The following is a 27820-nucleotide window of genomic DNA, read 5'->3' as shown; positions in this document are numbered from 1 at the left end:
TCCCCTTGGGGGCGTTTTCCTCAGAATCTGTGCAGGAGACACCCAATGTCAGGAAACCTGACCCGACGTTTCCAAATTTAGTAACTCTAAAGCCTCAAATGCTGCTGACTTGGCATCCAAGATTGCCTGTCTCCTTCTCTAATAAGGTAATAATGCACTTGGAATGTTGACTGACGCTCAAGCTGGGGTGGAGTTCTCATCACATTTTGTAATTCAGGAAAGTTGATTAAATTCCACGTCAGGAGTGAAAAAAATTTGCCTAAGTTCTTATTCACGGCAGTTTCTGAGCCATGTACTGAATCATAACATTCACGCAATGTTGAAACTGTTTAAACCTTTAATTAGAGTGTGACCTAGTCATTGAGACACTCCTTCATCCGGAGGAACTGCTGGGTTCTTTCTGTTTGCAAGCCCTACTGAAGTGTCCTTGAACCTGAGCATCAAACTCCCGGAGTCAGAGTGACACTGGCATTATTTGTAATGTAACTTGCCCTGCAGTACCCACTGTGCACCAGCTGTGGTCGCTGCTGAGCTTCCTGAGTGTGTGAGAGGCCTTCCGGTTCCTCTGGCAGATCAGCTGACTCTGATGCTGCTGTCAGGAGACCTCGACAACTGTATTGAATGGCAACTATGAAAAATATCAAGCCATAGAAACGCTACATGACAACTATATTTTTCACTGTTAACGGCCTTTTTTTACATTCACAGGTGAGTGAAATTCGTAAACAATAGCAAAGAAACACCAGTAGTTGTGAGCAAAGCTAACTGGCTAACGGTAGCTAATCCCTGCTAAATATTGCCTAAGCTTAACCATCTTTTTAAAATAGCTTTGGTTTGTATACGCTGCCGTTTCATTCTTATTTATGGCCGTGTAACGTCAGGGATATGTAACTGGTGTTGGCAAAACAGTAACGTCCTCCTGTAATGTACTTAAACACTGAATGAGCTCCTGTTGCTAGTGTAGCATCATTTCATTAGCCAGCTTAGATGGTAAACAGACTCAGGACGTCATGACAGCAGCTTACTAGAGCTAAAATATAGCTCAAGACAGGAGGTATGTAAGCACAGTACTCTTTACCTGTAGTGTCGCCAAACCAGTGCTGTTTATAAAGAGACAGACTCAGTGTTTATCAGTGGTTTATTAAATGTTGAGCTGCACGCATGAGTCTAAACACAGTTGTCCTCTCAGTTTTCTCTAGCTGCACCAGTGCTGTAACCATGACAGAGTTTTGGTTGATCTCTGCACCGGGAGAGAAGACCTGCCAGCAAACATGGGACAAAATGATGGCAGCCACCACACGCACCAATAACCTCTCCGTCAACCACAAGTTCAACATCCCAGACCTCAAGGTTAGCATGGATTTATGGGCTTATCACACTTTCCCACTTTTTCTCCCATGCTGAACAGTGCCATTACTTTGCTGTAATAAATGTATAGACTCAAGTCATCATTTTCTTTCTTGCACAGTTCACAAGTATCTAATTTTAAGTCATATTGTGGGTTTTCATGTATAAGTATGCTCATCACTCACCTTATGAGTCCACTGTCAAGAATAAGCTGATTGTGTGTATGGGAAGCGGTCTATACACAGATCCGATGCCTGCATGTTGAAGCGTTGGTTTGGTGAGGTTTTCATCCACAGAGCAGCTCAGCTGATGTGGTTTGATTCTTCTCTGTGCTGAAGGTGAAGTAACCCAGCTGACCTTGCTGCCACGTGGGGCTGTAATGTTCTCCTGGAACTGTTAGCAATGCATGAGCAGCTCTGGACAAAGAGGCGCCATCCTAAGCACATAGGGCCCCCTGGATGTCACTGTAGGCGGATTGAACCCCAGATGTCACTATTTAAACACAACTCTGCTGACCTCACTAAAAATGACCCAAATCTCAGAACTGAATACTTAAAAGTCATAATGTGCTGATGTTTTACTTTTTGATTTTTGTGTTCAAAAACAGGTGGGGACTCTAGATGTGTTGGTTGGGCTGTCGGATGAACTGGCCAAATTAGACTCCTTTGTAGAAAGGTACGCTACCTGCTGTATTCTGACTTGAAATCAACATTGCTGTTCTCTCTCTGAGGAATTACTTTGTTAGTTATTAAATTGTTATTTTATAGGGCTCTGATAATTATGTTGAATACAGTCTAAAAAAAGTCTCCTGACCCGTACAGTGCTCCCGACTCTCTGATGTAGCCGGTTTACCGTTCCCTAATCCTTTCCCGTACCTTTTAACAATGAGGAATTTCACAGGGGCCTGAGTCTAGTGGGCCTCGCAGTCTAAATGTGGCAATTTACAGTTGGGTGACACACCAGCAGCTCTTTCTTTAGTCATATTTATACCCAATGACTTATCTGCCGCGAGCGTGTTTGAGTGTAATTTATAGTCTTTTGGAAATATTGACATTCAAAACTCACACACAGCCACTACTGCCTGAGCTCTGCTTTGCTTCCTCTGTAGATATTTTCAAGAATGTGAGAAAGGCCAGCCTTGCAACACGGTTTCACTTGTTTGACCACAGCCTGTCTTTAATCTAGTTCCTTTTTTTTTCCCGTCTGGCATATCTGTGAAAAAACAATACACCTACACTACTGAAATCTTCAAAGTCGTGTCCGTTAATGTGTTTGTTGGTTTTCATTTAAATGATTGGATTAAGGTTATTTGGTTGTCCTTGTTTATAAATATTTAAAATTAAACCTAAGTAGCAGATATACTTTCTTGTGAAGCTTTTAGGCATGAGATGTGACTTGGCTCTCAGTCTTTCTCTGACTTCACTACTGTAGACAGAGTTCTGCTTTGATGTGCTGCTCAACACTGTGGTTAAAAAATCTTGAACTCCGCAAGACTGCCATATTATAAATTGCTGTGTCAGCAAATTACCTTAACAGGAATACGTGAAAGTTTTTGATGTGTGTGTGTGTGTGTGTGTGTGTAAGCTTCTGTTAAATTTGGGAGATGAGGGCATGGTGGTCGTGTGAGCATGTGCAGGGTGAATGTGTGGTTTACACTGGCTTTGTGTATGCAGTTTGTTTTGGCATGGCGTGTTTTGATGTCTCCTGGCTGTTCACAGTGTGGTGAAGAAGGTTGCTCAGTACATGGCCGACGTGCTGGAAGACAGTCGAGACAAAGTGCAGGAGAACCTGCTGGCCAACGGAGGTATTTTGATGCACAATGCGTGTCTGATTATTTTAGTAACAAAAAAAAGTTGGTATTATCAAGTGGTATTTTAACAGGGCAGTAATTCTTAAAATGTCCTTTAGCAATGCTTTGGACACAAACTAAATTTCATTCATTGTATCTTAGCAAATGATATGTCATAATCTGGGGAAAATAAATTGACCCTGATCTGAAATTACTGTAATAAAATTGTAGCTTTACCCAAATTCTTTCTTACTATAATCTGAAAATAAGCAGTTAATAGCCTGACAGGTCTTGTGTTGTCTTTTTTTCAGTTGATCTTGTCACCTACATCACAAGATTTCAGTGGGATATGGCAAAATATCCCATTAAACAATCACTTAAAAACATCTCTGAAATCATCTCAAAGGTAGGCCTCTCAATTAGATTGTAAAATAAAGAATTGCAGCCTGCATGTCTGGCAGTATTTGTACAGATATTTATTTAAATTGTCAGTATTGTTTATTTTTATAGCCTGATGGGGAGAGTTAACTATTTGTGTGAGATTTAAATTTTCCACTGGGCCCGCCTAGCACCTATGTGCTTTGTGCACATATGCTACTCTAAGGGGCTTTGTGTGTTTTAAAGAGCATGTTACTCTTACTGTTTTATTTGTCATTCCTAAATCATTTCAACAGTGTTTTTCTTTTATCTTTTACAGCAAGTAACCCAGATTGACAATGACTTAAAGGCCAGAGCATCAGCTTACAACAACCTGAAGGGAAACCTGCAGAACTTGGAAAGGAAGAATGCGTAAATAATCTCCACTACATTACACTACAATACTACATTTAGGTTACAAAATGTATCTTCTACAGCCTTTTCAACTATCTTCCAAGTGCCTTTTAGCAAAATATGTGAACTTATTTTAACTTCTCTTCTTTGGTTATACCAGGCAGCTTTAAAAAACAAAACAAAAAAAACCATTTCCCCTGCAACTAGACTGTCCCACTAGAATTTATCAAACAGACCTGCTTGGCTGGATCTTATCCGTCTCCTGGAAGTTTATTTTATTAGTTTAGCGGATTTAAAAAGAGGTTTTCAGGTAATTTCGGAGGGGTTGCAGCGTGTCATGAGCCTCAGTGTTTTGTTTCACTTTGGTCTGTGCTTATTCATCAGTCAAGCTTCAAGGATCACTGACTATGTTTACATAACCACGTCAGCATGGTCTGAAAAGTTACTGCAACATCAACACTGGTCACCTTCTCTATGTCATGTCAGTGTTATTGTTAAACGGTTGTGTGCCTCCAGGGGGAGCCTGCTGACCAGGAGCCTGGCTGACATTGTCAAGAAGGACGACTTTGTACTCGATTCAGAATACCTCATCACTCTGTTGGTAGTGGTACCAAAGTTAGTATTGCTACTCTGTATTGAGCATTGCAAGCATGTTTGTATGCAAATGATTGAATAAGAAACATGTGGCAGTGTAACTCAGGAGAAAGATTGATGAGATGCTATATTAGTATTGCCTTGTCCGTTGTTCTTTCAGGACGGCATACAATGACTGGCAGAAAACATATGAAACGCTGGCTGAGATGGTGGTGCCGCGATCCTCAAAGTAAGCGATCATGTCACATAAAATGTTAGATGACACATGTTTTATCACAGATAACTAGTATCTGCATTTTTAGTGGGTGATTTGTTTCACATGATCTGTATTTTTTTAATTTCTTATCTTCAATATTTAAATGCCCACTAAACTTTGTCAATATCGTTACAGCAGTATAACACGTATATTGTCTTTTCTTCCAGTCTGCTATTTGAAGACAATGACAGTGGACTGTTCAGTGTCACTCTGTTTATGAAAGCCATTGATGACTTCAAACACAAAGCTAGAGAGAACAAGTAAGAGTGGTTATATTGAGCACACAAGATCATTGCACAGGACTGTATGACTCACAGACAAGAGGTGTGAAAAGTGTGTACAAGGGAAAATGAGCTTATTTCAAAAGAAACCAGACTGCAAGGTAGTTATAAATAGCTGTAACTAAATATATTAACTAGACAGCGCTCCTGTGGTCACAGGTTTTCACACAGCAGTATCTTTATCTATACAAAACAGAAATATTGCTATCAAAAGAAGCTGATTTCTGCCCACTATATCTTATTTCTAGGTTCACAGTGAGAGACTTCCAGTATAATGAAGAGGAGATGAAGGCCGACAAAGAGGAGATGACACGGCTCTCCACAGATAAGAAGAAGCAGTTTGTAAGTGATGGAACAGGAAAAAACTCAAAATGTTTTTCAAGTTGGTTATACCGATCAGCCATTACATTAAGACCATTAACAGGGGAAGTGAATAACACTGATTACCTTATTATCATGGCACCTATCAGTGGGTGGGATATATTAGACAGCAAGGGAACATTTTCTCCTTAAAATAGATGTATTAGAAGAAACAGGAAAAATGGGCAAATGTAAGGATTTGAATTGCTTTGACAAGAGATGGCTAGACGACTGGGTCAGAGCATCTCCCAAACGGCCTGCAGTGGTCACTACCTATAAAAAGTGGTCCAAGGAAGGAAAATCTGTGAACCTGCGACAGGGTCATGGGTAGCCAAGGCTGCCCTGAGTGGTCAGATCCAACAGACGAGCTACTGTAGGTCAAATTGCTGATAAAGTTGATGCTGGATCTGATGAAAGATGCCAGAACACACACTGAATACACAGAGGAGTCCATGTTGACGGGTCAGGGCTGTTTTGGGGGCAAAAGGGTATGACCAGCAGGTGGTCATAATGTTATGGTAGTTATTGAGTATCCAAGGAAGTTTAAAATCAAGGGCAGCTGGACTTGGTTATAGATACTTATAGATACGTTTCGTCCCTCATGCCAGAGACGACTTCAGTTCTGACTGACTGATAGGGAAACTCCGCTATTTAATCTCTGTGGGGTCGCTGACAAGATGATCGATACCATTGGTTCATTAGTGCTCCTGGATTTTGTAACGACAGTTGTTATGGTCGTTGGAGCCACCCGGGGCCGAGTCCGATTGACGATCATTGGCATCCTCATCTGAGGCCAAAACTGAAAGTTTGTTTAGTTTCCTGGTAAGTGATGAAAGGACGGCATTATAAGTGGTGTCGCTGACCTCCTCCCCTGTTGAGCGACGGTTTCTCAACCCGGGTGTAGATGACTCCCTTGGCACCTCTTTCAAACCATCTACCCTCTCTGTCAAAAATGTGCATCTGGTTGTCCTCAAAAAAGTGTCCTTTATCCTTCAGATGTAAGTTAACTGCAGAGTCTTGACCTGAGGAGTTGGCCCTTCTGTGTTGAGCCATGCGTTTGTGTAGAGGTTGTTTAGTTTTTAGTGTATGCCGACCATTTAGCCCCCTTCAGGAAGTTCTGTTCCTCTCCTTGGGCTTGGGCACTGGTTGGTATGTTCTTAGCTCGGTGGTACAGGGTTCTGATGACCCCTAGCTTGTGCTCCAGTGGGTGGTGAGAATCAAAAAGTAGGAATTGGTCTGTGTGTGGGGGTTTTCTGTATTCTCCAGTCCAAAAAGGCCAATCTGTTGTTAACATCTTCTCGTCACAGAGTTGATGTGTTCTGTGAAGGCTTCTTGGCCACATTGGAGGATACCGGAGGATACCCATGGCACATCCATGCTTCTGTCTGTAGAATCCTCTGTTGAACTGGAAATAGGTGGTGTTTAGATAGAGGTCCAGTAGTTTAGAGATCTGGTCAGGGCTGAGGCTAGGGTCTGGTCTGGTTTGGTGAGTTTCCCTAGTTTGCCCATCTATTGTCTGTTTCATGTGTTGTGAGGTTGTCGTCCTTTGCTGTCCTAGTTATTGAGTACCATTCTCATGGAGATTTGTTTGCAAGACTTCTAAAACTTGCTCACTGATACAATTCCACGCTGGGTAGTTTAAGAACTCCTTCTGATCTTTTCAAGGAACCACTCATGTGTTTTGGCAAGCCCATTATTTCCTACACAAATTATTCAAATTTCAGACAGAAAGAGAAATGTAGCTCTTTCTTTTTTTAAGACCTGTCTGCCAAATTTGATTTTATCTCTGTTACAAATCCTGCTTTTTTTTGCAATTCTTCTCCTGCTTGGCTGAGATTAGTAAAACTGTCACAAATAGCTCTGACCCTAATCTAACTTCTCTACAGGGCCCTCTTGTCCGATGGTTGAAAGTGAACTTCAGTGAAGCCTTTATTGCATGGATCCACATCAAAGCATTAAGGGTCTTTGTGGAATCTGTTTTAAGGTACGGTCATTAGAAATACATAATATCAGAATCAAGTTTATTTCCAAACAGGTTTACATGGACAAGGAATATTTAATTAAATTCAATCTAGCTTAATTTATCTACTGTGTTCCTCCAGATATGGGCTGCCGGTGAACTTTCAAGCCATGCTCCTGCAGCCAAACAAGAAGACCATGAAGAAGCTGCGGGAGGTGCTCAATGACCTGTACAAACATCTGGACAGTAGTGCAGCGGCTATCATTGATGTGAGTACTTTGGTAGTACTGTGTGATAGTTCTTACTACTATACTAACTAAAAGTTCATAGCATCAAGAAAAACAGTGCACATGTCTATCTTGCTTCAAGATGTGCAACTATAATACTTTCTAATATGATTATCATGGCAGAAGTTATGATATGAAATATTATCTCAGTATGCATTTAAATCATAACTAAAATGAGAAATGCAATACATCACATTACACTTATTACAACATATTATAACAAATTACAATCCCTCCATGACTTAAAAGAATCATATAACAAAGTATGTCTTTTAGAAAAGTTTACTTTTGCTAAATTGCATTAATATGTGTTTTGGCATTTGCAACATTACATATAATTCAGTTACAGTATTTTAGATGTAAAGGGTACAAGTTAGTCTATTGCAGGAGAAGACATTAACTACTAATTTCAACAACAGAGCATGCTGCGTGTCCTAAATCCATACCACACATTAATTCTAAGCAGGTTTCGACATTGTAGTGTATTTACACTGCATTTTTGAGTGTGCAGTCGATGGGCACTATTCTCCCATGATGCAGCTGCTTACAGCTGTGGAAAGAAATCTGTTCTGTTTTTTTTCTGTGAAGTTTAATTGCCAGTGACATCCCAACAGTCACAGTTTGGTTGACACTGCACATTTACCTTTCCTTTTGTTTTTATACTAACTGCAAAAACAGCATACTCTTGACGATTAGTATGTAGTACATTCTGTATGTAATCAGTATGGACAGTACTATGGATTTGGGACATACCGTTGGAGTCTCAACTGCTGCAATCTCTGCTTCTCCTCCATCACTTTGTGTAACGTGCGCCTTCTCATGGCCATAGCTGGTTACTGCAAAGAGAGACAGCAAATACAGCTACTGACTGCAACTGCTACCTCTTTAAATACAGCCTACGGTGTGAACTTGTCACATATCCAAATAATTTGTTTTTTCAATGAGGTATAAATCTGTATTGAATGATATCTCAGCCTTTTAACAATGTTATGTAAAGTTGTGTTGTGTAAATGATAAGAAACTAATCATGAAAAAGGAGTTAAAAACAAAATCTTTTTTTTTTTTTGTTTTGTTTAAATTTCAAAGAAGTTGAAGGTAATGCTGGGAAACCTGGGATTTAAATGCTAAATGCTGGTTAGTTTTTCTCAGCGGTCATGTAAGTGGTGCTCTTTTCTTAATGTTGGCAACTGCTGCTTAAGCTCACTAATGGCCTGTACTGTCTCTTTTTTTCAGTCTGCGATGGACATCCCAGGCCTAAACCTGAGCCAGCAGGAGTATTATCCCTATGTCTACTACAAGGTCGACTGCAACCTGTTTGACTTTAAAGTTTAACACTTTGTCTTTATGTTGAGTGTTGATTAAGTTAGGTTTCCCATGGCACAAACCTCCCCCTCCTCTCCTGCCTCTCCCCTTCAGCTGCTTGAATGACAACGCTGCATGTTCATTCCTTGTGGTGAAAAGGCTCATCAGCAAGCTTCTACCACTTTTACAAGCAAGGGACAAAGAAGACTTTTAAATATTGTTTTTGTTTACACTATATTTTTCTTCTCAAGCTGCAAAGATAATTAGCTTTTTTGATGTGAAATGGATAAAGAAATCAATCTGGAGAGTTGTATATGTACTGTATCATTCCACATGTGCGTGGTGTGTATTGATAGCTACATCTTCTGTGTTGGTGTCCAGATATTTGTTTTAACAAATGGGCAATGTTATCACTGTACCAATGGCAATCAAATCAGGTATGTGTTTTGGAGATTGTGGGGTCCCCATTGCATTGTGTAACAAAGATGTTCAATGAGTGTGTGCTGTTGTCTCATGTTGTGTATATTTGCTGTCAGAAGAGATCTATATCTCTGAGTACTGTGTAAGCCGTGGATTAAATAAATATGATTGTGAACAAACCAAATGAAATGTGTGTGAATTTGTGAATAAATTAATAGATAACCACTGTATTTATATCATTTCTTCTTGCATTTAATTTAAGTTGAACATAATTCAGTATACTTTATGAAAATGGTGTGGGCGTTATACAGTGACTTGCATGTGAGCGAAATGAGAAAGAGGCATAGGAAGGGTCTCTGGGCAGGAAAGAGAGAGATCCCCTGTGAAGCCTTGTGATTACTCATGGTCATATGCAGAACCACAGGCAATTTCAAGGAAAATGCCTTTTAAGCAGAAACCGTTTGGAAACATAGCTGCGAGAAAACACTAAAGCTCCAACATGGAGGACAGCTGGAAATACCAACAGCCAGCAGAGGGAACCAAACAAATATAAGCAGAAGGGGACCAGCAGATAGCATATATATATTCCTTAATGTATGTGTTGCATAGTATTTTACCATTTTGCCAGCAATGTATTTAACAAAGTTACTTACTCAGATTTTACAACTGAAATGTGATCAGTTTGTAAAGTATGAACCATCCATCCATCGTCAAGGGCTTATCCTGCGTACAGGGTCGCAAGGGGCTGGAGCCAATCCCAGCCTACATCGGGCGACAGGCGGGTTCACCCCGGACAGGTCGCCAATCCATCGCAGGGTAAAGTATGAACCATTGTTGGAAATTAAAATTCTCAACACTATCCAAGGTAGGTCAAAATCAAGGGCAACTGGACTTGGTGGAAGATACTTGATGACCTTTCACCTCTCATCCGTGAGGCTTCTTCAGTTCTCTGACTGACTAGGACTGGCATATTACACAACAATGTAAGTATAATGTATGTATTATTGTACGCACCAACTTTGCTCAGACTTGGCAACGACCATAATGTCTTCACAACAGGAGCACTAACGAACCAAGCAGTATCGATCATCTTGACAACAACCCCTCAGAGGTTAAAGAGCTGGGATTCCCTTCCAGTCTTTCAGAACTGAAGACGTCTCTTGATCCAGTTTCCCTTGATTTTAACCTACGTTGGATTCTGTTGGGAAGTTTAATCTCCAACAGTGCTTCATATTTTACAAACTGATCACATGTTTTGTGCATAAAATCTGAATCTAAAAAGTAACTTTTAACTGTTGAATATATATAGTTACTGGCAAAATAATAAAATACAATGTACCGCATGAATGAAGTGTCCAAGAAGGAAACAACTACCAAAGAAACTACAAAAAAATTGTAAATAGATAAAGAGAGAAATATCATGTGGCAAAAATAAGTCCAAACTAGCAATGCAGAATTAATATGAATGCCTTGAAGAATTTTGTAAAAGGCTCTGCATTCATGCACAAGGGTTTTCAGTTAACTTGATCAGATCAGAATTATGTCACCAATCTCAAGAGTGATAAAACTGTAACTTGTCCTGCTTTAACAACTAGACAATGAGAAAGATGTCACTCAAGCCCATTTGTGGGCACCTGTGTGGGTGTATTTAAATATTTGAACATTTACAAAAGAATATCAGAATACATAGGCTATACAAACAACACATTAACAAAGAGTACCAGCTACTAATGACTAATTACAAAAATGGACAAAGAAGATTTGTATAGGCCAATGAATTAAAAACACCTGTACAATGATTTTATAAACAAAAACTTTGGCCTACTTTACTGGAATATTACATACAAGTTCTGCCTGTCAATCAGTGTGTGTGTGTGTGTGTGTGTGTGTGTGTGTGTGTGTGTGAGAGAGAGAGAGTGATAATTTAATTAAACACTCATTTATTTAGGAATATGCACCAAGTGAGCACAATGTCCACCTCCTACAAAATGTGTGATTAATCGAACAAGTTGAAACAACTGAAAACAATCTGAGGACTTTGGGCCCCTGGGGTTCTGGGGTCTAGGTGAATTACCTGCTTTGACTGGTTGCTAATCCAGCGCTGACTCCAGTGGAACATATGTGGATATCTGAATTAACTATCGCTAGCCTCCATCTCTCAAAAGCCCGAAAATAGAAGCAGGCGTGTGTGTGTGTGTGTGTGAGAGAGAGAGAGAGAGAGAGAGAGAGAGATCATGTGACAAAAGAGTGAGCCCGGCTTGCTGAACACACAGTGAAGGGCTATAATCACACAAACCCCCACACACCGTCTTATGGCCGCTGGTACCGAGAACTGAACTAGTCGTCGGGCGGGCGGGGAAACAACCACCGGTGTGCTGCTGCTCCTGCTGCTCTGGGGAGCAGAAGGGGAGCATCAATGCCTCCAAGTTCCCTCTCACACATCGGCCTGGATCTGTTCTCACCATCGGGCCTCCTGCGCTGAGATAATGAAAGGATGGCCGAGCAGCGATGCGGGGACCACGGAGGGCTGACGGATGCTGCTGCAGCGACTCGCCGGGATGAGCAGCGGCATCACAACACGATGAATTCAACGGAGGAAGCAGGAGGAGAGTGTCTCTCTTTGGAGGAGATACTGAGGCTTTACAGCCAGCCCATTAATGAGGAGCAGGCTTGGGCGGTGTGTTACCAGTGCTGCATGACGCTGGCGAAGAGACACCGGAGCAGGAGAAGCTCCTCCGCCTCCGCCGCCGGAGCATCATCAGCGGCGGCTCCGAGGAAGATATCTGGACCTGGGGATGTTAGGATACAGAAAGACGGGTCTGTGAGGATGGTGCACCAGGGCTGTGAAGGTAAAATATTATTATTGAACGAGTGCGCCTATAGCTACTCCGATCTAGGCCAGGCCATCACTTGCATTTCAACTAATGGGGCTGAGGTGTTGTGATGGAGAAAAACTTAAACGGGCCTACATTCTAGGAGGGCAAGGTAGGCTACAAAAAGCACTTGTGTAGCCTATAATCCCCAACAGGAACACATTAGGAATCCCACAGAGCCATAATATCACTACAGCCTATAAAATGTGTAGCCTAGGCAAAGCCTACATATTTTCAGATGCACATGTGGAGGATTTCTGGTGTTTTTCATCAGGTGCTTTAGCCTATTTGCACCTCTGGATTAGACTACTCTGTAACCAGGACAACAACAGTCAGGGTTAAGACCCCTGCTGCCCTCACTCTTGTTTTTCCTCATGGTTTTCACTTATTTTCATCCATCCTCCTCACTGAAAACATGTACGTGCACATCATGTGGTTTCTTCTCTCATTAAAAGCCCCTCAGCCTGTTTCCCACCTCACATCAGATCAGTGTGTTCATTTGCTTCATCTGATTAAAGAATGGGATTACAATCTGAAACTGCATTGGGCAGTGATAGGATCGAGTTGTGGGCTGATGCCTATATGTGTGTGAATAGAAAACAGACATGGAATGATGGTTCATCCCTGCACATACTTTCTATGTTTGAAGCCCATCTTTATGGCCTGATTCAGCTGTTCCTAACTACCTGGGCCATGGGAACCTCTGTTAATTACATCTATAATTAATGAGGTAAGTTTGAGCTCTGCTGGTACAACAGCGTTAAAAATACCCAAGACAGGGAGAAGAGACAGTGGTGGCAGCAAAGTTTGCCAAATGAAAGATCACTGCAATATTCTAGAAATATCCCGTTAGGGATTTACACTGTGTCTGTGGGGCTATGCAGAGCTTTAATTGTGACTTTATTGTACTTTGTGGTAATTTGTGTCTCATGTGGGAGTGAGTTTCCAGTGTCTCTGGGACTTTTATGTAGTATCCGAGTTACTACAGATCTTTTTAATAAGGCATCAACAGGGATTCAAACCTAAAAACAACAGATGACACTGCATGCCATGTGATGTGTGTGTTGCTACAGTCGATAGGTGTGTCTGTGATCGACAGCATGCACTTAAACCAAATACATTACAGTGTCTTGTCAGACCGAGGCCTGGCATGTTCATCGTACGCTGTAATCACATTTTCCACACTAAACTCAGAGTGCAGAGCAGCAAACTATCTATCTGTAATGGACTGTACCTGAGGGATGTGCTCTTAACTCGGCTAGTGTACACAATACAAATCACTGCTGAGTCAATGTCATGGCTTTCGATTCAATAAATGCACCGCATGCTTTGTCTAATCAACTTTTATGTGCACATCTGAGAGGCACAGCTGTGATGATGAAGCTGGTTGTGGCCTGTAGGTCTATATGCTTAGAATGAATGGGCTATTTTTAGGAGCATGGAAGGAACCATTGGAGAGGGGAGGCCAGGCTTTTGTTCCTTGGTTGCTCATTTAATGTTACATCATGCAAAATATAATAAGAATGTATTGAATTGTTCTAATTCAGCATGTTTTGGGGCATTTATAGTTGTAATATAGTTGTCATTTCTTATCTTTGTTAATATTGCTTCAGTATGTTCAGTCTCACCGTTTCCTTCAGATCATACAGCGAATGTACAAAAGATTATTCCCACTTTTCGTGAGGTACACAGAAAAGGTGCATTATCAATGGCAAAGGGGGCAGATATACCATATTACCATACCAATAGGATATTGATATAGAAACACAACTGAAACATGGATTATGCAGTTAGAGCTGCTTCTTATTACTATTCTGAGGCCTCTAATATTCTGTACACCAATTAGCAGATGTCATTTTCCAAATATGTTCATTTGAATTGATTTTAAACTAGATGTTGTTTAGCTCGACTGATAAAAATGAAAAGTGTTACATATAATTTAACTGGCTGAGTTTAGGGTCAGTTTGTTCACGTTATTCTACGGCTACTTGTGGCAGAAGCTGGAAGTTTCAACTATTTATCCAATACTTTAGGCTAACAATTTGAACTGTTTTCCATTACATTTAGCTTTTTTACTACTTATCCAACACCTTTAGCTGATTTTATCAACCTTTTATCCTTTATTTTGAACTATTTTAACCCTTTATCCATTAATTTTAACTATTTAAATTGCTTATTCATTACGTTTAGCTATTTCTGCTTGCTTGCTAATTTGCACCCCTGGTTGGGAATCACCGCTCTGCATGTCTTAAGGCAATTCTTAGAAATTTTGGGAGTGTTTTGCATGTGTTTTGATCGTTGTAACCACACAAATGGTTTCAGTTTTCAGGGTAATTTGCTAATCTAATTGCCACTTATATGTGCTCTGTACAGGCTGTCTCTCCCTGATGCTCCAGCTCAGTCACAGAAACTCATTCATGTAATGAAATAAATCTGTGGCAAAAGTTTTAAGGATTTAGGGCTTCTGAAGCTCTCATCTGTTAAACTGACATGCTTAGCTTTAGATCCTGTTGTCACTCAACACTGTGTTCACATAATATTCTCTTATTCAGCAGTTTATCTAGGTCAGATGACACTTTGTATTATATCTGAATACATGATGAAAGCTGGACACTTTTTTTGGTGTCATGTCTAGACTTTGATAAATAGATTTAATTTCATGCTGGTACCCTCCCCAAGTGTTATATAATTATTTGCTCACAATGTTTGCAGTACATGTGAACACATACATCACACTGATTACTCTGGAAGAGGAAGGTATTCAAACCTGCTGATGCAAGTTAACGTCATGAGAAGATGTCAGAGCTGTTGTGATGTTGCATTGCTGCGTGTTTACGGTGTTATAACACAAAACAGCCGTTTGTTAAGAGGGTCATCTGTTAGCAGGCTGAAGTAAAAGCTGGGCAGATGTAGCCTGGAGAAACATTAAAGGTTGTCTTCTTTTTGAAGGGAGTACATTCATGCAACACGGCTTCTTGGAATGGAGTTTTGTCATCATCTGTCACATGCTGCTTAAACCACTAAAGTAATTAGGAATGAAACAGAGCTTTTATTAACACTGGTCTAGTTTGTATAATGATAATTAGAGCACAGGGCACATTCGCTGAAATTTGTTTAATTAGGAAGAAAATATGTAATCACTGATAAATAAGCTATACAAGAGGTGCTACACCACAGAACAACTGTAGAATAGCAAAAGATGATATAAACCCCTACATTTAAAATTCCACAGTATGATTATTTTTAAGCTCCTTATCGTCTGTGTTATTCATAACAGATAAGCAATAAATAATTGTATAGTGTGACCAACACAATATTAGAAATATTAAACATACACTGTTCTTTCCTGTAGGCCGGGTCTGTGTTATGATGAAATTAGGTGAGGCATGAATTGCATGAATTATTATAATGAGCAATGGTGGAAAAGAAGTATAAAATAATATTTTTATAATATTATATAAAAGAGATCTTATAATCTAAGCAATACGGTTACAATCTCTCATGTGCGACGGGATGTCACAGGATTTAGACGTAAATTTTGGACCTATGCTTTTTTGGCTTACCTACTTGCGCGCGAGATTGATGCTTCCTCTGCAGACTGCTTTACTCTCGCGTGTCATGTGACTAGTGTGTTATCGCAGCCTTTGCAATTAGAAAATCTTGTTTTATCATATTGCAATATTATTGCAAATGCAATTAATCGCTCAGTCCTAGTGTCAATCCTCAGCTGAAAATAGTCCCCAACAAGTTCACTTTTTCCTCCTGTTTGAGTAATAACTGCTAAGAACTACAGTGCCCAGCTGTTTTAGGAAATAAAAAAAATCTTAAAGCTTTACGTTTTGAGTCCTAATAGACTGGGGACCACACACAACGTACAAAAATCAGAAAGTATTGTGAAGCTGACTAATGTATTGTTGGTTTTGGTCTTTTCATGGGATTTGTTGGCTAAACGAAAAATATGAAATGCGACTAGCCTTATCCTCTAAAGCTACACTGTGAACTTGAGAGTTTAATGATAGCATTCTCAATGAAAGAAGTTCTCACTCTTTTCTGTTTATATAGATTCACAATTTCCTGATTTTCCACCAGTGACAATATACATATGACATGAGTCATCTCCGTGTCTCAGCTGCTGTCCCTATAATTTAGGCTCAATATGGATGTGCTTTGCCTTAACGCAGCTTCTGCCCGGTGATTGCAGTGGATCCAGAGACAATTTACATTTCCCATGATATTTAGACGCTGAACCAAAAGTAATGCGTGGCCTTAAGAGCATCATCACATGTGCTCAATGACCGCTCAGTTGAATATACTGCATTTTTGCGCTGTAACTGAACAGTGTTATGTATGTAGCCATGCACGTGTGTTTGTAAGCTACTTTATGCTTAGGCTTACATTTGCTGCTTATCTCAATACTGCTTTCTTGTTTCCCTGCAGGTAAATACAGCCCTTGCACAACAACAGAGGTGAGTAATTGTATTTCTGCTGTAGTTATTGTATTTCATCATCACATGCTTACAGAGAAATTATAACTTAACTTTGGCAAATTATGTCTGGAAAAATTTTTCTTACCGTGGCCATATTTACTTAATGTTTTTGATATGAAGTTACTAGAGTTTTAAAAAACAAATGATATGCTTGCTATGTTTAAAATGAATATTTTGGTCACACTAATGGATTTGTTTGGGGAGTAACTAGGTTTGAAACATTGTTTGGATTGTTTTAGTTTTGTTAGTACCTTAAACCACTCACAGAGTGCAGGCTGTGAAACTCCAGTGTTTCTGGAAAGGAACCAGTCAGTCAATAACAAGGTATTTATGAAAGGAAATATATGGTCGTACAGAGATTATACCAGGCCTAACCACAATAACAGCATTATGTTCTTTTTAAATATTTATCCTCCACAGTTGGTTACATTAGCTAGTTACAGTAAAAGAGGGCAACAGAGATAACATTAAGTTTAGAGTGGGCACACTCTGATTATTTCAAGTACAACCAGTGTCAGATAGGGCTGTGGTTGAAACTGTCATAAGGCATGGGTGTGTGTTGTGTTAATCTTCATGCCTGCAATGCAACTGTTGCGTGGGTTTCTTACTTTCTGTGTGAACGTTAGATGAAAAGATTGATACCACTCTCATATCTGTACACTAAGTATAGAGCTGGAGCCAGGAGGCAATTAGCTTAGCTTAGCATAAAGACTGGAAACAGGGGGAAGCAACTAGCCTGCCTCCCTCCAAAGTTCCAATATGTGCCTACCAGCCCTCTGAGGCTATATCCGCACTACTACGTTTTTGTTTTAAGATATTTTGCTGTGTTTGCACTTCCTTGTCCAGACTAAAAAGATGAATCCATAGACCTGAAATTGAGAAGTTTGAAAACGATGACACAGACACTCACATTTGGCCTTCTGATTAGGTCTTGCAAAACAAAAACATGATGCTACTGACAGTGTTTTAGTTTTGATATTTTGTACTGTGCAAATAGCCCTTGAAGATCTGTACAGTGCAAGTCGCCGTAATTACTTTGCGACGACTCCCAGTCTGTTTTCCGTCACCACAGCCTCTTTGTACTCCTGTGTTACTTTCAGTAACAGTTCCACATCGTTTTTGGTCCATGCAAAAAAATCTCTGGTGTGGTTGTTGGTCTGTAGTAGTACTTTCTTCTTTCGCCAGATCTTCTTCTAGACAATCTGCCCCCTTTTTACACCAGCATGTTAAACCGGCATAATGCTAACCTAATCTAATCACCCCCTGCCTATCTTCATCCTTAATTTACAAGCATCAGAGTGGTATCAATCTTCTCATCTAACTCTTGGCAAGTCAGCAAACATACAGGGCTTATAGAAGGGCCACAGTAGTATAGATAATTTACTTTGTCTTATACAACGCACTAATACTTGCTGTAGTTTATACTGGCTGATGGTTATATATTTTTAAAATTGTTAGGACAAGGCAAAAGTTGTGAGTGTGGAAGACTATTCCCCGGCATGTGTCCCAGCCTCCCGTCTTTTAGCTTGTGTCTTCACCCAGTCATTTTCTCCAGCAGCCCCAGAGCTCCCAGCTGGCTTCTCTGATTGAGTGGTTGGAAATGTCACCCAGCAAGGCCTCCTTTTTGATAACTACTTTGGGAGACGCTTCAGACCTAATTAAAGGGCTCTGTTAAATGTTTTCTTCTCCACATACTCTCTCTGGTGGATTATCAACTGCTGTTAATTGCTGTGATAATAGTTTGTGAAAATAGGTCTTACATTTGCTTTTCTGCTTTTGCTGTTTAGCAGGGACATGCACAGGGCTAGAATTAACCAGAAATTTAAAAAGCTGCACACTGTGTGTAAGTTAACATATTATTGCAGATATAATATCAATTTGATTGTAAAAGTGGGCTGTTGCTCAGGCAGCGTCCCTGCTTTTTAGGATTATTTTGCTGGATATTGTAGATGGAATAATTTAGACTGCAGGGATCTCTTTGGTGTGACTTTTAGTAGATGCTGATTGTTTGATGAATTCAAAGCTGATAAATAGTTTTAGAAACTGTTTTGTGTGTGTGATGTTGCACGCTGACCGAGGGTCTCTCCCCTGTTCATTATAGGACAGCGAATACCTCAAGCACACACACACACACACACACACACACACACACACACACACACAAACACACTGACAGTTCACAGTGGAAGTAGAAATGTGAAACTGTATAGACAAATCCCTGCTAAGCAGCTTTACACTAGAAATTAGTTCTCACAATACAGTGTGTTACAGACTGGCTGACAAAACTACCGGCAATTTATTGGAGCTGCTTGATGCTTGACAGCATTAACTCCTGCAGCAGAGGCATTCTACTAGCATACAGTGCGGAATTAGCCCAAAGCTGGATGAACAGGAACACGGGTAGTCAACGCTGACAGACATTATCTGCACATGGCTTCAAACAGTGTGAACCCTAGCAAATGATGCCGCTGTGAATGTCAGATGATGCTGATTTCCTCAGAGCCAATGAACCGAGCACCCGGCAAAGAATGCTGCAGCGAAGGGCCCTTTGTACAGAAATCACTATAGCTAAATTCACCGGAAAAGGACGGAATTTGTTAGCGCTCTCTCAAATGTGACGATTGCATTCTTTAACCACACATCTGCTTTGTTTACATGCTAGCTTTTGCACTGAATATGTTGGTTGGCCATGCTAGCTACACCCTCCTGGTCCTGTGATGAAATGTAACCTCATAAAACCTTTGTGGATTATGCTTCAAAACATTCCTCTCTGTCAAAGTTTAACTGTGCATGCTCCGTGCGCTCTTAACTGAGCTTTGAAGTCTGGGAAGGGATTAGAGTTTAATGTCAAATTCAGTGTTTACTTGTGAACGTGTTTGGCAGGAATCACATCTGCTCATGGGCTTACTATAAGACTTTTGTGTGTATAGATATATAGGAAGACAGAACAGCATTAATGGTGTCTCTGTTCTGTGTGAGATGTTATGTTGGTTCCACGTCCAGACAAACCAAAGCAACCATGCTCAGTCATATGACAGTCAGAGGTCACACTAGCATAGTCAGACGTAAGAATCTGAAAAAGGAGTCCCCTCAGCGTTTGTTTGTGACTGAGAGGAAATAATCCGAGTTTTCTGTGTCACAATGAATCCACAAACAGTCTGACGCCTGTTTATTGTTTTGGGAATCTTTTTTCTGTAAAGAAGTTCAAGTGTACTGTCTGTCTTCATTATTCAGTTAGTTCATTGCTATCAACTTAACACTAATGTCCTCAATTATAAATGGACACACTGATTGGCCATAATCACGTTTGTTAGATGAGGAGTTGTTGTGTATTCTCCATTCTTTTTTGTGGTTCCCCCAGCTTTAGAAAATCTTATTAAAAATGTCAAATCTGAACGATGGCCCTAGCAGAAAGTTTGATCAATTCGATAAAGTTCTTTCCTGAAAGAAAGGGACTTTAGTTAATTTCTTAGTCTTAGAGAATTAAAAGGCCATGTAGATTTTAGCCTCACAAAGCCTCAAACAGCCTGACTTATTTATACGTATGCATACATTTAGTGCCCTGCATGTACTAGTGGCCAATGTGAAGCTTCAGTTGAGAAGTTGAGACTTAAGTGGTACATCTAAGAAGTTACTGAAGAGCTTTATTTAAAGATGTCGGTGAAGCTGGTGGATGTAAAGGCCAATCAGTCTCTCTCTCTTTGTTCATGGAGCTAGAGTTAATGTGGCTTGTGAATAATTGATGGAGTGACTAAACTGCTCATTAGTGTCTTATTTATTTATTGTGGATGTGTTGTTAACAGAACAGAAACTGCACCACATGGACTAGCCCTGAGTCTAGATTCCTGGCTCTTATTGTCAAAAAGATGTAATATAATTAATACAAAGTGGTTTGTATAAAAGGAAGGTAATCAGTAGAGAGGTAATTCATTTGTTGCCGTTTCTTATTTAAAAGTAAAGTGAAATTCCACCTAGCTCAGTTCCTGTTCAGTTTCACTGACCTAATTCCTGTCTACCCACTAATGAGTAAATATAAATGCTTTAAATCCCCACATTGTTTCTACAATCCTTTAATTCTGACGCGTTTGTGCTGATTCTTGTAATCCTCTGCTAGTTGGCTAACAGAGATAGATGGGAGGCTTTTGCGTACGAGAGAGTAGATCTCATAGATTTCAGTTAGCATTTAATTAGCATAATTGGCTGTGGCGTTTTTGTCTATGAGGAGCTCACTAAGCTACATAACGGAAACTAATGAGATTCACCAGCTGGTGTCTTTGTCTGAGGCCACTAAAAAATGCATTGCTGACCATAACATCCCATTTTCCAGATCCGTAGACTACTTTACTGCCAGCCTCCTTGCCACATGTAATTCCTCCCTGACCTTCCACAGTTTCACATTGATTAGTCAAGAGATGAATTAGATAATAGACTCATCTTTTAAGGCGTAAAGAATTCCAAACTGGTTCTAGCTTCTCAAATGTGAGGATTAGATAGCCTACTTTTTTTCTGTTTAATTCCACTTTTAATTGAATATATTTAGGTCTTCAAAAACAATAAAAACAAACAAACAAAAGAGCCAATTTTAAGAAACTATTTAAGTGGAATATTTTGGGAAATATGCTCATGCCAAGCGTTAGACAAGAAAAGCAATAACGCTCCATAAATCCGTCCATTCAGAATGAAGATGGCACCTTTCTTTTCACCACCATGAGGTTGCCAGGCAACCCGCAGAGACTTGAAGAAGTTGAGACGTTTACATAATACATATAGGCAGATAACACCACGTAAATCCACAAATTGTTATTTTTCTTTTTGTACGGATTCAACAAACAAGTTATAACATGCTAATCACATTACATCATTTGTAATGTCCTGAACTAGAACAAAGGTTATTAGATGTTACATGCACTGTTATCAGTATAAGGCTCTGTTGTCATATCATATCCTGCTAGTGTTCACTGCTTATACCTGAGGTTGTGTACTACAGTTGCTTTTGAACGCTGTAGTGAAATTCAACCTTGACTGGATCAGAAACTGACACCTAAACATAACATTCAGTTGTCCCGTTATGAAGTACTTCAATTTGTTATGTAAAAACCTGCATTGTCCATCAGGGATAATAGACATGTAGGTGGATAATTGGATATTGGAGAGAGGGTTCATGAATGTGATAAAGTGCTGTCTTTGTGTGTAACTGAGGAAGAATTTGAAGCCAGCACGTTGATAACTAAGGAAAATTATAAATGCATTTTGTGATCATGGCATATTTATTCATTGCCGTCACACTGCCAGTGTTTTCTGATTTCAAATGTGAAAACAGGAATAGCATAAGAAATAAAATTCAGAGTTCAGTTTGTACTTTTGTTTAAACAAGATTTGGCTCTAAACCCAGTTTGTATTATCACAAAGCTACGGTCACTGATGAAAAGTTCAGGTGAGGTTATGAGGTGTTTGCAGGACAGCAGCGATTAAGTGGCTTCGGGAAACAATGTAAAAACATTTCCCTGTGCGTCACAACGCCTTTTATTTTGCCTCTTTGGCCAGCTTGCCTCCTCTCCGTGACAGGAATGCTGAAATTTAAGCCAAGCTATTTGATGTTGTTCTTGCCTGAGATGATGTCCACTGCTGCACTTTGCACCACGGGCAAATCTCATTTGGTTGATATCTTCATCCTCTTCCCACTTTTCCGTCTCTCCACCCCTTCCTCCCTTCCTCCCTTCCTCCCTTCTATCCCATCTTTCTGCTCAGTCGCCTGGAAGCCTGGGAACCAGTCAGGGAGATTTCTAAGTGGAATAGAGACATGTTCAAACATCTCACAGTCACGGGGTTAATTATTAGTGAAGAATGTGTAAGAAATGACTTTGCCAGGCTCTTATAGACCTGACTGACAGGATTATCTCTAACACTAACATTGTTACGATCAGGGGGTGAATCAAAGTATGTGATTAGTGGTTGAGTGGGTTTTTCTGTGATTAGAGAGCAGGGCAGCTGATGGCCGATATTTCATACTGATTTCAAAACAAAGAAAAGTCGTGTATAATTATTCCATGCGGGGTACAATCTAATATAGCTGTTATCTTAGCCAGTAACGTGTTTTTTAAACAGATTTTTTATTAATTAATGAAATAGAAAAATTCATCAGGTTATGCTGTAGATTTCAGGTGTATAAACTAGAATAGGGGAACAGTTCGTCCATCAAGTCTTCCAACCTGAACGACAACATATGTCGTTTTAACGAACCTCCCAATACTCAGACTTATATGAGCGTATCCTAAAATAGCGCCGCTACCAGTGGTGTTTGTCCATGCCTCCCAAAATGGCAATTTCGAACTCCGTTTCCCCGACCAGTCCTACGTTTTGGAAATCACGTGACCTATATCTAAGGTGACCAGATGTCCCAAAAAATTTGTGACAGTCCTGAATTACGAGCAGTTGTCCCGACTCCTGTATGGTTTGTACCGAAAATTACCCTTAACATGGGTTATGTACCCACTGTTACATGTCCACATTTGTTGTGTTTTTCCTGATGACAGGTGACTTCAATGAACAAAAATAATAAATTTTAGCCTTGTATTTTGATTTTCACGTGTGTAAATGTTCATTGAATATAGGTTGTTTTAACAACCTATATTCTTGTTTGTCGTTGAACTGCATTCTTCCCTGCAGTATAACAATATATATGTAAAACTAGCCAGTAATGATTTTAGATTAGATTTGTTGTCATTTGGGATGATACATCGGCCTCATGAGTGCAGGTATCGGCTGATGCTGATTATCTCAAAAGGCCAGATATTGGCCCGATTAATCAGCTGTCCGATAAATTTGTAATTAGTCTTATTGTGACAGGGGAAAACACATTTTTTGTAATAAATTCTTTAGTATTTTGTATTTTAAAACAAAAAGGAACATGGGTCAGTAGCATATCTCCCCTCCAGTACTGTACATAGTCACACCAATACAGTATATGCCTTTAGCAAGGGAAAGAAATACAAATAAATACAAAACTAAAAATAATAAGTGTGCAAAAAAAAGTTGTGAGAAACTACATCCCCTCATTCCTCCCATCACCACGTATTATTCAGGAGTTCCTCATTTTTGGACTTTCCCATAACAACGTTTGTATTTTTTATTTGTATGTAAAGTTCCTGGCTTACCATTGAATAAAATGAGCAATTAAGGCACTGAAGTATTTTCATTTCAAATCATCATCTGGGTGAAGAAATTTAATCTATTGAATTTATAAAGGATCATTTGGTCTCGATTCCTATGAAAGAATGCTTTTTGACCACTGCCTGTTCATATCTATTTTCAACCATAAATGTATTTGTAAAGACTTGAGACAGCTCCTTTATCTGATTCCTTAAAGATTTTATTAAAAGAATGAAGGCGAAGCTACTGTCTCCTACCCATCCATAAACATGTAGTACAGTGTGTACCAAGAATTAGGGAGATCAAAATTACATTTATGGTGCTGGAATCAACCATCTTGTCCCACAATATCCTTTAAAGAGAGGATGCCTTTTCTACTCCACTCATTAAAAGCAATCAGATGACCACCTATAAGAAGGTCATGGTTATAAAATATTGCAGTATCTACATGCCAATTACTGTCTATTTTAAATTCCTGGCATACAACGCACCAAACAGTAATACTGTTGCTAATTACAGGCCCAAACTTAGCTAATTGAAAGCGAAAAAAATAATTTGCTGCAGCCTTTCTTTTCCAATTTAAGTGAATCTCCTTTTGCAGATCAGAGACTGTTATAGCCTTTGACTGAATTCTTGAAGATGTGGTTTTTAGATCTCCAAGAAAAGCTGCAGATAAGAAACAGTAGCCTGAAGTTCCACATACTTAACACAAAAGCTCATAATGGGCAGGGCAGAACAATCCATACCTGCCACATTTTCTCTGGCATGCTGTGGCTGTCTGCTGAACAGGATTTCACAGAAGGTCTGGAGGAGTGTGTTTGCATGTGCGTGTCTGCATGGTGTCATATATCAGTGAGTGTGGATTCGGGTGTAGCTTAGACAAAGAGGTGGCATTCAGCCATTTCCCCTATGGAGAAACCCAGCTGTTATGCACTGATGGGGGAGAGGAAGACAGATCTCTCAGACTCCTCCTGACTCCATGAATGTCCAATGAACTGCCCTTGATCTTCATGTCTTCAGGCACGCACACACACACACACACACACACACACACACATACACACACGTACACAAAGTCTTAATTATTATTTATTTCTCAATCCTTGACCTCTCTGATCCATTCAATGACTCTCATCATCTCATTCACAGTCTCTTTTTCCTGTCTGTTGATACAGTTCTGTCTCTGATCCTTGTCTAACTCCCTCCTTTATGCATTTCCTCATTTCCCCTTTCTCGCAGTTTCTGTTCTCTCAGTGGTTTATATGTTGTCTTGTTCACTCTCAGTCTTTTCTCAGTGCTCAGGGCTGCAGAATAATTCCCTGTGTGATTTCCCACTCTTGTCTTTTGTCTTGGCTTTGGCAATCCTGCCTTTATCCACCATGACGCTCCAATTCCAGGGCAGATTGAGAGCTGTAACTAACCATCAGCATAAACTAAGCTACTCATGACCTACAGGCACTGGAATAGAAAAAAAATACTATATGTTTTAACATTTTTGGGATACCAGACCTTATTGGCGAGCATTTTATAAAACAAACAGTAATGTCTGTTAGATTGAAGAATGCATTGATTTACAATGTTGAAACTTGAAATAGTCAGTACTTCACAATGAACATTTAGTGATCTTTTTTTTTTAAAATCAAAGTTATATTATTGTTGTGTGGAAAAAAGTTACAAGGAATAAAATAAAAATAAAATAATAAGTTTAAGACTTGCAATAAGCTATTGTAAAAACACCACCAAACTCACATTTTCCATTTCAAGTGTTTGCTTATTATTTGTATTCTGAGTTTGATTATTTGAAGACGTGATAAAAATGAAATTCTGTTGCTTAGCTGACTTCTTCATCCTGACTGTAAAAACAAAAGCATGGTTTCATAAACCAATTTTCAAAAGTTTGCCTCAATCTGCATTCATCTACAGTATTTATTATTGCTTTTAAATAAATCAAGCATTCATTGGCAAATTCCATTAAAGCCTTATTTAAAGGTTCAGTGTGTTTTAGTGGCATCTTGTGGTGAACTTTGCGAATTGCAACCAGGGACTCAGTGCATTCACGTGCTCCTCCCATTTCCCGAGTTGTGAAGTTGTTCTTCCGACTGCAGTGTGTGTTCATGTGCTCTTAAGTTGGAATGTGGAATCAACATGGACGCTCCTACAAAGTTGTGTTGGATTAGTATTATCAGAGCATATAAACAACACGCAGACATCTAGTTCACTCTACATGGACAGCAAACCAACCATTATAACCATATTACAAATTACTTTTTTGCAAATTATGAATATGCAATACGTCGTTTTGCGTGAATCAAAGTTCTGTATACTTCTTTGTGTCCCACGTATGCATGTCTTTACCGCTACTTTCTGCCACGGGCTTTCTATGTGCTCTCCCCGTACCTTTTTGATGCTTTTTCCGCCATAAAATTTTGCCACTGAAATTAATTCAAGCACTGTTTTATTTGAAAGACAAACTTTTAATAGCCACGTTTCAAGCCTACATGCCTGAGTATTTAATCATAAATATTTGGGTGGAGTATCATTCACGTCCTGACATCCTAAAAGTCTAGGATGAATCTCAGTCCGTGAACAAATGGTCGTCCTCTGGTACACCTTTGCTCTTGCCTCTGAATATTCTGAATTCCTTCATCCTTTAAAAGACTGACTCTGGCTACTTGAGGACATGTGTGATGTGATGATAGTGTTTTCCTTCATGCGTCAGTTAATCACAAGATCTTGTATCAGTGATCTGCTCCTAGCGTCAGCCTCCAAAAAACCAGTGAGTTTGTGTGTGTTTGCGTGTGTGTAGGGGAGCTTTCTCATCAAAGGTTGAGTCATGAGGTCACCATATTACAGCTGTTCATCTCAGGCTTGACACACAAAAAGGATCACATTGCATAACACAGACAAATCCATGTTTGTTTCTATTATGTAGCAGATGGACAACAGAACAATGTACAAAACAAGACAAATGATGCATTCTTCAAAAATGTGTGTTGTTTAATATTCATACATCCATTTGTATAATCAGACTGCGGTTATTGTACTTCCAAAGTGTACAACCTATGTGCATTGTGAGTTATTAAGATTGTTAGATATACAGATGGAAGTGACATCATTTTCATAAAAAAACATCCAAGCATGCCGATAATTATCTTGTAAACTTTACAGATAGAGGTGACACCTGTGGAAATGAGTGTAAATATGCACAAGTGACACAGTATGTACAAGAATGAATGCAGATCATGTGACACTACTTTTTGTTCATCTCCCGTGCCCTCTCAGGTGATTGAGTCTCTGGGCATCATGATCTACAAAGCTCTGGATTACGGGTTGAAGGAGAATGAGGAGAGGGAGCTCAGCCCCCCTCTGGAGCAGCTCATCGACCTCATGACCAACATGGCTGAGGCTGAGAGGGAGGCCTGTCCCGACGAAGGATATGAGGCCACAGAGGAAGAGGATGAAGCAGAGGATGACCCTGACATCTCCAGTGTTCATGGCTACGGAGATATCCTCAAGGTAGGCACAGTAGCTGAGTAAGTGGCTCTGGCTGTCTTGTCTGTTTTTGTTTGGTCGTTAGTGGTTATTTATGTTTAAACTATCTAGACAGTAATTTTGACTGATTGTGAACAAATCATTGTTTGAACCCTTAGAGAAGTATCACCCGCAAAGCTCTACAGAGCATTTTAGTGTCCTGCAGCTCATTGTTATGGTTTTACAACCAGCAACTTGACTGTTTTGGGTCATTCTCACCGCTGTCATCATCCTGTTTTCCAGCAGAAGCTGGCAGCTGTTTTTAGCAACAAAGCTCTGCTAAACTCACCGTATGCTATCTGCTTACCTATCTACCTGTTAGAGTGTAGCTGGTGAACATAGTGGGGCATTTAGCAGCTAAAGTGCAAAAGAGATATTCCCCTTAGGAGTTGGTGGAAACCAAAACAAAGCTC

General features: G+C 39.8%; 2 protein-coding genes across 5 annotated transcripts in view; both read left to right on the top strand.

The window, feature by feature from the left end:
* Nucleotides 1-530: 530 nt before the first annotated feature.
* Nucleotides 531-9551, top strand: LOC123968332 (V-type proton ATPase subunit C 1-A-like). Its single transcript, XM_046045032.1, has 13 exons — nt 531-708; nt 1190-1350; nt 1955-2022; nt 3066-3151; nt 3448-3542; nt 3834-3925; nt 4424-4522; nt 4662-4730; nt 4925-5017; nt 5287-5380; nt 7285-7382; nt 7501-7627; nt 8879-9551. Exons 2-13 carry the CDS (start codon nt 1219-1221, stop codon nt 8975-8977), a joined length of 1152 nt encoding a protein of 383 aa, XP_045900988.1. The 5' UTR covers nt 531-708; nt 1190-1218; the 3' UTR covers nt 8978-9551.
* Nucleotides 9552-11637: 2086 nt separating this feature from the next.
* The window catches only part of LOC123968331 (protein spire homolog 1-like), a 44250-nt gene continuing 28067 nt past the window's right edge, over nt 11638-27820 (top strand). The window contains exons 1-3 of one of the 4 annotated variants that reach the window (XM_046045025.1): nt 11638-12216; nt 16678-16706; nt 27159-27392. In XM_046045025.1, coding sequence (XP_045900981.1) covers nt 11862-12216; nt 16678-16706; nt 27159-27392 — 618 coding nt within the window. In that variant the 5' untranslated portion in view covers nt 11638-11861. The remainder of the gene's footprint in view (nt 12217-16677; nt 16707-27158; nt 27393-27820) is intronic. The other 3 variants (XM_046045026.1, XM_046045027.1, XM_046045029.1) reach the window with 3 other exon arrangements.

Source organism: Micropterus dolomieu, linkage group LG03, assembly GCF_021292245.1.
Source record: "Micropterus dolomieu isolate WLL.071019.BEF.003 ecotype Adirondacks linkage group LG03, ASM2129224v1, whole genome shotgun sequence".
NCBI lineage: Eukaryota > Metazoa > Chordata > Actinopteri > Centrarchiformes > Centrarchidae > Micropterus > Micropterus dolomieu.
This window is presented reverse-complemented; position numbering and strand designations above follow the sequence as displayed.